Source organism: Carassius auratus, chromosome 11 (genome assembly GCF_003368295.1).
Source record: "Carassius auratus strain Wakin chromosome 11, ASM336829v1, whole genome shotgun sequence".
NCBI lineage: Eukaryota > Metazoa > Chordata > Actinopteri > Cypriniformes > Cyprinidae > Carassius > Carassius auratus.
The window spans coordinates 3,695,483-3,706,472 of NC_039253.1; the positions used below are offsets into that span (position 1 = coordinate 3,695,483).

The 10,990-nt window shown below is 34.0% G+C and overlaps 2 protein-coding genes across 2 annotated transcripts in view; one reads left to right on the plus strand and one right to left on the minus strand.

The window, feature by feature from the left end:
- Positions 1-388: 388 nt before the first annotated feature.
- On the minus strand, positions 389-2,875 carry LOC113110805 (40S ribosomal protein S23). Its single transcript, XM_026274991.1, has 4 exons — positions 2,787-2,875; positions 1,373-1,532; positions 692-812; positions 389-585 (listed from the first exon to the last, which is right to left on the minus strand). Exons 1-4 carry the CDS (start codon positions 2,788-2,790, stop codon positions 439-441), a joined length of 432 nt encoding a protein of 143 aa, XP_026130776.1. The 5' UTR covers positions 2,791-2,875; the 3' UTR covers positions 389-438.
- A 1,037-nt stretch (positions 2,876-3,912) lies between these two features.
- The window catches only part of LOC113111330 (V-type proton ATPase subunit S1-like protein), an 11,200-nt gene continuing 4,122 nt past the window's right edge, over positions 3,913-10,990 (plus strand). The window contains exons 1-3 of the mRNA XM_026275956.1: positions 3,913-4,016; positions 8,294-8,334; positions 9,657-9,718. Coding sequence (XP_026131741.1) covers positions 3,916-4,016; positions 8,294-8,334; positions 9,657-9,718 — 204 coding nt within the window. The 5' untranslated portion in view covers positions 3,913-3,915. The remainder of the gene's footprint in view (positions 4,017-8,293; positions 8,335-9,656; positions 9,719-10,990) is intronic.

The following is a 10,990-nucleotide window of genomic DNA, read 5'->3' on the forward strand; positions in this document are numbered from 1 at the left end:
CCAATATTTATGCTAAAGGATTTCCAGGTTCCAGCAGGTTTTGACCAAACTATTTCTTAAATAACATGCCAAATAATAACTTTTCAATTTCCATTTCAGATACTGAGCTTTTGAAATCAACACATTTCAATTACACCTAATGTGAAAAAGATCTGAACACATCTGCTTGAGAAAGAGCATTAGACCATTTCTTCAACATCACAAACACTCCTCAAGATAAGCAATAAACCATAAACCCTTCAAATTAAGTTCATAAATGACCACAAAGACACTACTCAAGCCTCTTCCAGAATGAAAACATGTTTAACAGCACTCGGTTTCTAACAGCAGAGTAAAGACAAGAACTTTATAACGGTGGACCAGAAACATCAAGAAACACAAGAGACAGTTTACGGAACTGAAAACATTCCTTTTATTGTGATTTCAACAAGAAGCAGTTTATGATCTGGGTCTCTCCTTTTTGCCTTTGTACAGAGCCAGAAGAGACACATTGGCCACCTTCACCACCTTGAAACGAACACCGGGAATATCACCCACGGCGTGTCCCTTACGACCGAATCCTGCCACCAGAACCTCATCGTTTTCCTGTAACCCAGATAGAAACCACACACTGAGAACTCCAGACCGATACACTCTTAAACTCAAATACAGCACATCATGTGTACAGTTTGACTTGGTGAATCCAGTTTACCTCAATGAAGTTCAAGCAGCCGTCGTTGGGGACGAAAGCGGTGATCTTCTTGCCGTTCTTGATCAGTTGGACCCTGACGCACTTTCTGATGGCAGAGTTGGGCTGCTTGGCTTCAACACCACTGTCAACACGATAAACAGAGTCAGCCATTCGCTCCTTAGTTAAAGGGATACTCCACCCCAAAATTAAAATGGTCATTAACCCTCAAATACATAGACAGCCCACCACGGCTAAAAATAACTGTTGTTCTTTAAAGTTTAATAACTTTTGGCCTGCTAATCCAATCTGGATGCTTTAAAAGGTGACGTAAAGCAGAGATTCTCCACATTTTGAGGATAGCGTTGCCAAATGAATTAAATAAAGTCGTTATTTTTGTTTTCTTCACTTACAAAAAGTGTTCCGTCACTTCATATAACCCAGATTGCACGTATGATGGCAGATTGAGTATTCTGACAACTTTCATAACTTTTCTGGACCTTGACACTGTATTTTACTTGTGGGACAGTCACAAGCCTCCAGCATTTCATCCAGAATATCTTAAATTGTGTCCTGAAGACGAACAAAGGTTGTATGGGTTTGGAACGACATGGGAGTAAGTTATTAATGACTATTTTCATTTTGGGCTGGAGTAAGCCTTTATCCTATTGATTCATCAGGATTGTGACAAACACGGCCTCTTACACTTTCTCAAGCACGATGCCTTTGGCGTGAGATGCTCCACCGAAGGGGTTGGCCTTCAGAGCGGTGCCCAAATGGGCCTTCTTGTACTGTTTATCATGCCATTTCTGCTCGCGGCGGTGGTTCCGCAGCTTTCTAGCAGTACGCAGTCCACGACACTTGCCTGGAGGAAAAAAAAAAAAGATACATTTTGAATGCTTTGGTCCACAGATGTAAGGTTGGTCTCTTTAAAGCAGACACTTGGTAGATTATTGTAGAAGTGAAAAAAGTTATAGAGATTACAAAGTTATGGAAGTTTAGGTTTATGAAAATATAAAATATATATTTTACAAAACATGTTTTACTCTTAAACTGACAGAAAAACAAAACTCTGAACAATTTGTGTTCCAAATTTGAGGCTGAAAAAAAAAAAAGCTTTCAGTGAGATTTTGTTTGGGCTCAGTACCAAGCTTGTCCACTATATGACCATTAAACCCTGTTAGTGACCATTTTTGAGTGACCTGAAACATGTTTTTCCATACTTTTCTCAATATTATTGAAGTAGACACAATCAGAAGTATTAAGGGTTAGAATGGCAGTATTAGATTTCATTTCAAACACATAAAAGACATGCTACGAGAACCCTGGACTTACGTTATAGTTCACAATGCATAAAAAAAGGATCATATATTTTTTTTTATATATATATATTCAAAATACTTTTAGACATTTTTCTCAACAAATACAATGGATGTTCTCTTTTGAACACTCCATGAAAATTAAAGATTTTTTTACAGATGTTTCCTTATTTCATCTACACATCACAATTTCAAAGTAAAGGTCAGAACACACTATGAAACTGATGAGTACTCTTCTTGCATATTAATAAATTAGTTGCTCTGTAAAAAAATTAAAAGATCACCAAATATCAAAACTACGGTCTTTAAGCTTTCCAATGATATATAGTTTGTCAAGATTACTTTAGGTACAGACTAAGAGATTACGGTTTAAAACATTTAATGGCAAGTGGGCCCACCGGTGGGCCAGTGACAATTGACGGGTTAAACTACAGAAGATGTGGTTGATCACTTGAGCATCTTGATACTACACTCCAGACAGCAATCATCAAATTACAGGAATTTCTGGTTTTAATTAACGGTTATAACAAACATATACACACATGCATACATATGTCGTTATTTTATGTTTAATAATAGAGCCATCGTGGAGCGGCCATCCGACTGTGTGTGCAGCTCATGGCCGCTCCACGATGACTCTATTATTAAACATAAAATAACGACAAAAACTGCTTGATAGCGAACTCCACTTTGTCGAAATTTACGCATTAACAATTTAACAGCGCGTAAATGAAGATACTACTGTAATTAAACCGAGTATTACAGCGTTTTGTGCAGTTTTATTGAAGCCTCGCACGTACCCATGATCGCGTGTTCTGAGTCCGGGGACAGGAAAGAACGACCACGTGACGCTCTGCGCAAATGACTGCTCTAAGGACCCCGCGGGGAAGCCAAAACGAGCGCCTGCGCGTAAATCCGTAATGCGTATTTGATTGAATATCAGAGATTAAGAAAGGATTTGAATTCCAGCCTTTTTGCTTTTCATATCTCTATTTGGATGTCAGAGATACCACTTTAATATATTTAATCTGATTTATTTCACCGGCACCCAAGTCAAATCACTGTATTAAAATCTCTACTTGATTGCGAATGAAAAAATAAAATAAATTTATGATTACAATATTCATGCAGCAATATGGTACTCCATAATATTTTAAAGAATGCATTGACCTTAATAACCTTAATGTAAATGTCATAAAAAAATAAAAATAAAAAAACAAACAAACAAACAATGGTATTAGCTTTTTTTTTTTACTAGTGCTGGATTTTTTCCTGTTTACTTAATAAATGTAAAAAAATTTTTTTTAATGAGAAATACATAAATTTAAAATATTTTTAAAATATTATTATATATTATAGAAATATTATTATTTATATCATCTATCTATGAATTGTAAACAATCAAACAAATAAATACATTCTCTCCATGGGATTAAAAATTAAATATATTATTATTTGTAACAACTATCTTTCTATGAATGTGAAATAAATACATAAATTCCCTTTGGATTTAATAATGAAATTTATTATAATTGGTAATGTGTATCTATGAATTGTAAATAGATATAGGTATAAGACTATAGTATAGTATAATTTTATTATGCATTTCTATTGTGACAGTTAATGTGCACTACACTAGCGATACAGTAATAAAACAGTTTTGACCTTCTGCCACAGTTTCTAATTAATACCTCTGTCTTATGTTGGTTAATTACTCCTAATTAGTTTAGTTTAACGGGTCAGTGCTGGTTTGTGTGTCAGCAGCACACGCTGTGAATGGGCGTGGTCACGTCGCCGGATTATCCCGCCCGCTGGACGGTGATTGGCCGCCGTGCCTGTCAATCATCTCCGAGGCTGCGCTCGTTATCAAAGCAGATTATGAAGCAGTAGCGTTCAGCATCATCTCTGACAGACTCATCTGGATGATACATGGCATCAACGCGGAGCCCAATGTTTCTTGCGTTATTTTCCTTTGTCTTCCTGCAGATATCCTCGTCTTATGAGCAGCTGTCTGCATTTGTGGAAGGAAGGTGAGTGCATTATTTTGAATTAAGACTGAGAAACAAAGACTGTATATACTGACTGTGCATGCATTTATTAAACGCTGATGAACTGGTGGGGCAGAGACAACTAATGCTCGCCTTCTTTGTCCACCCTTCATGTCTGCATTGAGACTCGACTGAAGGGCTCTTGCAGTGAAACACAAGAGAAAATACATTGGCATAATTTTACAAATCCATATTTGCTACTATAACTGGAGGCAGAGATGTGTGTTGGATGAGATGAGGGCAGGAATGATCAGAATCACTGAAGGAATGTCAGGAATGTGGAGCATCTGCTTGAGCTTCAAGCTGAGACGATAATAAATTAATTTTAAAACGTAATTATGATTCATGTACCATTTATTTTTTGGCTGAACGTCACATAAAACCTTCAAGCTGCATGATCGCATTATGAATCATTTATTTATTGTATGCATGAGTCTGACGCGTGTTTATAATTAATAAATTATTAATAATAATTGATCTTTTAATGCACTAATGAATGAATAACTTTTTTGTGCGAATGAGTTTGTTGATTTTTGACTTGTTTATAGAGGGACTGGTAGATTTTAATAGCATTTTATTAATCCACAGGAGAAGATCTTTCAAAGCCAGCTGCAGACCATCAGAATTTATTATAGACAATATGCAAAAAGACCTGGTGCAATACAAAATACACCACACACAACATGCACATTATACTCACAATAAATGCAGTAAAAGTAGCTGAGTGTGTAAAAAAGGAAATGTAGAAAAATGTTTATATTATTTAAATTTTATAATTAATAATTTAAAAACTTTTTTGAGCATGCAATTTTTTTAAATAAAGGTGTTTCAACAAGATGCCAGATTGACTTTTTTATCTTTATCCACCAGATGATGTCTAAGGTATTCATGTTTGTATTTGTTTATTTGATTTACTATTTTTTTTTATATTTTAAATAATATTTTTTTCAGAATTTGACATGTTGTAAAAATGCTGAAATAATAAGTAAATAAACAGAAAATAAACCAGAAAAAAATGATTAAAAAATCCATAAAATTAATTTGAAAAAATCTATTTAATCTATTATATCTATTTATATATTATATCTATTTAAAAAAATATATTTATTTGACACACATATGTGTTGTAAAAATGCAGAAGGAATAAATAAACACTAAATAATTAACCAACAAATATGCAATTGTTTACATTTCATTATTTTATTTTATTTTATAGAAAACCTGCTTATGCATGCAAAAAAGAATAAGTAAATAAACACATAAATAAATCAGCGAAGAAATCCAAATGTGCTCCCCTAACATATGTAGAAAAAATTATATATATAAAAAGAAATTGCAAAATGAATTTGCAACTAAATAGTTATTCTTCAAAATTTAATGGAATTTGCTGAGATAGTATTTTCTTGTACAACATACTCCAATAATTATTTGAACCTCTTTACAGTGAATGCAACTCTTCCTGTTGTTTTCTAAGCAGTTGGCATTTTTTATGGCCACATATGTTGAGTTTCTCCAGTCTATGCTGCAGCTCATATTAATAACACACCTCTAATTGGCAGCACATTGCTTAGGAGCTGAAAGCGTGTAGCATTTCTCCACTTGCACAGATGGACTTTTACTACATGTAGGCCAGTCTGGGCTTTAGCTGTCTGTGTATTAACAGATTTGATTTGGTGAAGCATCTAGATGCCGACAGAACTTTAAAGACACTCTATTCTAAGCGTCCTGACTGAAATATGCTACATGCGTTTTGAACCAGTCAGCAGATGTCATTGATTATATAAATGTGTTCAGGTGCAGCATTAAAAAGAATAAACCAGACAGAAGGAGGGATTTGTGTTTCCTTCAGGCTTTCCTTAGCTGTGCTGTATTCGCTCAGGTTGTTGTTTTGGATGGTGTCGTGCAGGTCAAGTTCGACTCTCTGTTTTGCTAAATATAGTTATGCAACAATAACAGAACACAAACCCTCCCACATCTCCCTCGTGGGCTTCTGTTCTTTTGACGCAGTCATCCGAGGGAGTGAATTACTGATGCAGTTTGTGAGAAAATAGTAAGAAACGTCAGAGGTCTGCTGTTGTTTACAGGGCAGGTGAACAAACACCCCCTGCGTGGACAAGGGCAGATCCACACTCACAGGTCACTGCATCCTCTGCACTGAGGCGATCAATGATCTTAGATTGATGTTGTGATGATGCACAACAACAACAAACACATGCTTTTAGTATTGAAAAGCAGCGGGTCAAGTTAAATATATTCCTTAAATGCAACTGTGTTGATGGCATTTGTGGCATGCTGATGATAACCTTGACATGTTTGCTTGCAAAAAAGTTTAATTTTAGTTTTATAAGAGTTTTATTAATATTTTAAATCAGTTTTTATGTTTTACATTTTTATTAAATTTTAGTTCGTTTTATTTTTTTGTCGTGTTTTTTTTTTCATTTTTAGTAGCTTTATATATATATTTATATGTGTGTATATGTTTATACTAATGCAAATGTTTATACATTTTAATTAATTTTTCATTAGTTTAGCTTTAATGTTTTACTTACTTTTAGTACATAAACTTTTTCAGTTACAACATTTCAATATTTTTTATGTTTTTTTTATGTTGGTTAAGATTTATATTTAATTTTATGTCACCTTTATTTCAGTTAATAAAAATTATTTGAATACTATTCGTATTAGTTCACAATAACAACACTGGAATGCATTAAAAAAAATTGCATTTGTGCCTTATCTGAGGAAAACTCAGGCTAAAGAGAGCATTTGTTTATGTGTTATGTATATTTATATATGAGTCACAATCTCTTCTCTTTCATCCTCGCTAACCGAAGACATCCTCATGTCTTTCTTTGATCCCTGACTGACATAATGTGCCAGCGCCGGTCAGACTGACCCATAATCACGTCTGAGAGCCAGGTTAAGCCCATTTCAGCAGCATTAATCAGAGATTAAACGGTTAAACTGTTCAACTTTCAGTAATCCGTCTTACAGTTGAAGAAATCACAAGAACATACAGAAGAAAATCACACATCAGATTTAAATCGATTCTCCTAGACAGCGATTAAAAAAAAAAGTAAAAAGTGTAATTTGAGACGTTTCCTGCTTCTCGGATGTTTCTGAGAAAAAGACCCAGGAAACCTCACCTGTTATAAAATTTGCTTAAATAGTCCTCACTCTCAGGCCATCCAAAATGAGTTTTCTTCATCAGATTTGGAGAAATGTAGCCTTGCATCAGTGTCTCATCAATGGATGCTGTGCAGTGAATGGGTGCCGTCAGAATGAGAGTCTAAACAGCTGATAAAAACATCACAATAATCCACAGCACTCCAGTCCATCAGTTAACTTATTGTGAAGCCAAAAGCTACATGTTTGTAATAAACAAATCCATCATTAAGATGTTTTTAACTTTAAACTGTCTCTTCCAGTTAAATATGAGTCCATAATAAAATGTCCTTCAGAGAAAAAGTCCATCTTCTGTTGTCTCTCATATCAAAATCCATTTGTTTAGAGCTGTTTTGGCTTGTAAACGCTCCTGATTCAGACAAGATTACTTTTTTTTTTATCAGGGAAAACATAAATTATAAACTTTTTGGCCAACAGCAACAGCTTGAAATTAAAAACATATTAATGATTGATTTATTTAAATACAAACACACAGCTTTTGTCTTCTCCAGATGTTAACTGATGGACTCGAGTGGCTGTGGATTATTGTGATGTTTTTATCTGCTGTTTGGACTCTCATTCTGACGGCACCCATTCACTGCAGAGCATCTACTGATGAGACACTGATGCAATGCTACATTTCTACAAACCTGATGAAGAAACAAAGTCATCCTAATCTTGAATGACCTGAGGCTAAGCACATTATCAGCAAATTTTCATTTTTTGATGATCTATTCCTCAATATGATTTCAATATCAACTTGAGCATTTATCATGACTCGTTTGTGTGTATATTTATTCCTCCTGAGGCATTTCTAAGCTGATGCTTAAAGGAAACGTAACTGAGATCTCCCGAGCAATAGAAATATCCTGCGGGAACAAAGCGAAGTGACTTGAAAGCGAGTTGGTCTCACTTCACGGATGATGACGTTCCAGCAGTGACTCACAGCATCAAAGCGTCCTGTATCTCATTCATATTCATAACACGTGGAGATCCGATCTGCAGCTGAGAACCAATGATTGGATCCAACTATAAATATGATTTCAGGTATTCATCTGTATAATAATGCACTCATTAAATTCTCATACTTACAGCTCAGATAATGCACCATCCCAAGACATCAGATTCCAACAAAGTAAGTTATTTTGATAATAACTTTGATTTCTTTCTTCAGTGGTTCTTTGAAAATCCTAATGTATCATATTTGATCTGCACATTTCTAAATGATAGACATGATCAAAACTCAATCTACAAGGTCTACTTCATGCCTTCTGTCGTCTGATTGTTGGTTTAGACTTTTTGATCCAGTAAAAGCTCTTTTAGTGTAATTGTACAAACGTCCAGCTTTAGCTGCGTCTGAATGATGAACACATTTTTTGGACGGAAGCAGCTTTACTTGATTCTCCATCAATAATTTTTTTGTCTCAAATCTGATCCTTGGGATCTTTCGAAGAACATTTCCCTTCCTTAGTGGAGGAATGATCTTCACAAGCCTCCAGAACATCTCATATCTTTTGTGGAGCGTTTATTTCTTCATCTATCAATCAGCATTAGATATATATAGAGAGAGAGAGAGAGAGATTGACAACTGATTTTATATATATCTGTTATAAAATGCTCACATATTTACTTTACAAGCATCAGAATTCCAGCACCTTCTGTCCATATAAATATCAGAATCTGCACCAAAAAGTTTTTTTTTTTTTTTTGTAATAATATACACTACCATTCAAAAGTTGGGAGTCCGTAAAATTTCTTTCTTTCTTTCTTTTTTTTTTTTTTTTTGAAAGAAAGGAATACTTTATTCAGAAAGCATTTTTTTATTGATTTAATAAAGCCATAGTAAATGCTTATATTGTCAGAAAATATTTCTATTTTGAATAAATACTGTTCTTTTAAACTTTTTATTCATCAAAGAATTCTTAGAAGTACTACAGGTTCCATTTTTTTTAAATGTGTGTGTGTGTGTGTATGCCACTGGTCCATGATCTTTGTATTTAATTATGTATTTAATTAATTGATGTATTTAACTGCATCTATAATATTTATGTCCCAGTAAGTTACTTCTTTTAAGTGGACTTAAATAAATTGTTAAAATGTGTATGTATCGTATGTATTTGTAAATTAAGTGTTTCCAACATTGATAATAAATCAGTGTATTAGTATGATTTCTGAAGGATCATGTGACACTGAAGAAGCTGAAAATACAGTTTTGCATCACAGAAATGAATTATATATAAGTATAGTAAAATAGAAAACTGTTATTTTAAAAAGGAATCTGTATTTTTTATAAAATAAATGTATCCTTGATGAGCAAAAGAGACTTCTTTTAAAAAACATTAAGTGTGTTATGTAATAGTGCACACAGTCCTTTAGAAACATGCTTATTTTTGCATATTTGTTTGAATAAATGAGTAAATATTTGATCAGATTTAGTGAGCATGTGTTGTTGTACAGATGAGGTGGACGCTGACGGCTCGGTGTTTGCGGCTGAAGTGCGTCTCAGACGAGCGCTGCAGGTGAGACCAGACGAGACGAGACACTGTGACCTTGTGCAGATTTCCCTCCAAAGCAGATGAATTTAATCCTTCACAGACTGCACTGTCTTTGAAAAAACAGATTACAGACATGCTACTTTTTAATCAGGACTTTCACTGATTTTGGATATGTAACGGTGCCCCAAAAGTCTCTAATTCCTTTTGCAAAAATGATTTCTGTAAACCAATCTTCATGAATATTAAGTGTGTTGCAAAGCATAGGGGAGAACGGGGCTAGTTCTCACACACAGATACAAGAGTATTTCATTCAAGACTTTTATTCCTGCAAATAGTTGTTTAATTACATTTAATTACAATATACTGTCTGTTGGTTGAAACATCTGTGGTTTACATAGATTTAAAATATGTTACAGTTTACATATTTGCAGTTTAATCAACTGTTTTGTGGTTTATTATAGGTTTAGATTTAACTTTAAAAGCTTAATAGCAGGTTATATTGTGACAACTTACCAACAAGTCTTACATACACAATTGCTGAAAGAAATGTATACTTGAATATATACATGGTGGTGTTAGCACAGTGGATAAGATGCATGCCTTTGGTGTGAGAGACCCGGGTTCGAGTCCACTGTGAGGCACCAATGTGTCCCTGAGCAAGACACTTAACCCCTAGTTGCTCCAGAGGCGTGCGACCTCTGACATATATAGCAATTGTAAGTCGCTTTGGATAAAAGCGTCAGCTAAATGAATAAATGTAATGTAATGAATTCAGCAAGGATGCATTAAATTGATCAAAAGTGACATTAAAGACCATTATTAAAAGATTTATTTTTAAATGAATGCTGTTTTTAACTTTATTTTTTATCAAAGAATCAAGAAAAATGACATTTATCATGATTTATCATGAAACATTACAGTACAACTTTGATAATAACCAGAAATGTTTCTTGAGCAGTAAATCAGTATATTAGAATGATTTCTGAAGATCATGTGACACTGAAGACTGGAGGAATGATGCTGAAAATACAGCTTTTAATCTGAATGATAAATTACATTTTAACATATATTCACATGGAAAACACTTATTTTAAATTGTAATAATATTTCACAATTTAAATATTTTTCCTGTATTTTTAATCAGAACAATTTAAGCTTGGCTGAGCAAAACATTTAAAATATTTTCAAACCCAAACTTGTCTAGCCATGGATGTGTGATGTCACAATAATTTGTGCTGTTATTGTATATTTAATTAAATTCTATACACAATCAGACAGTAATACCGACCTCAAACT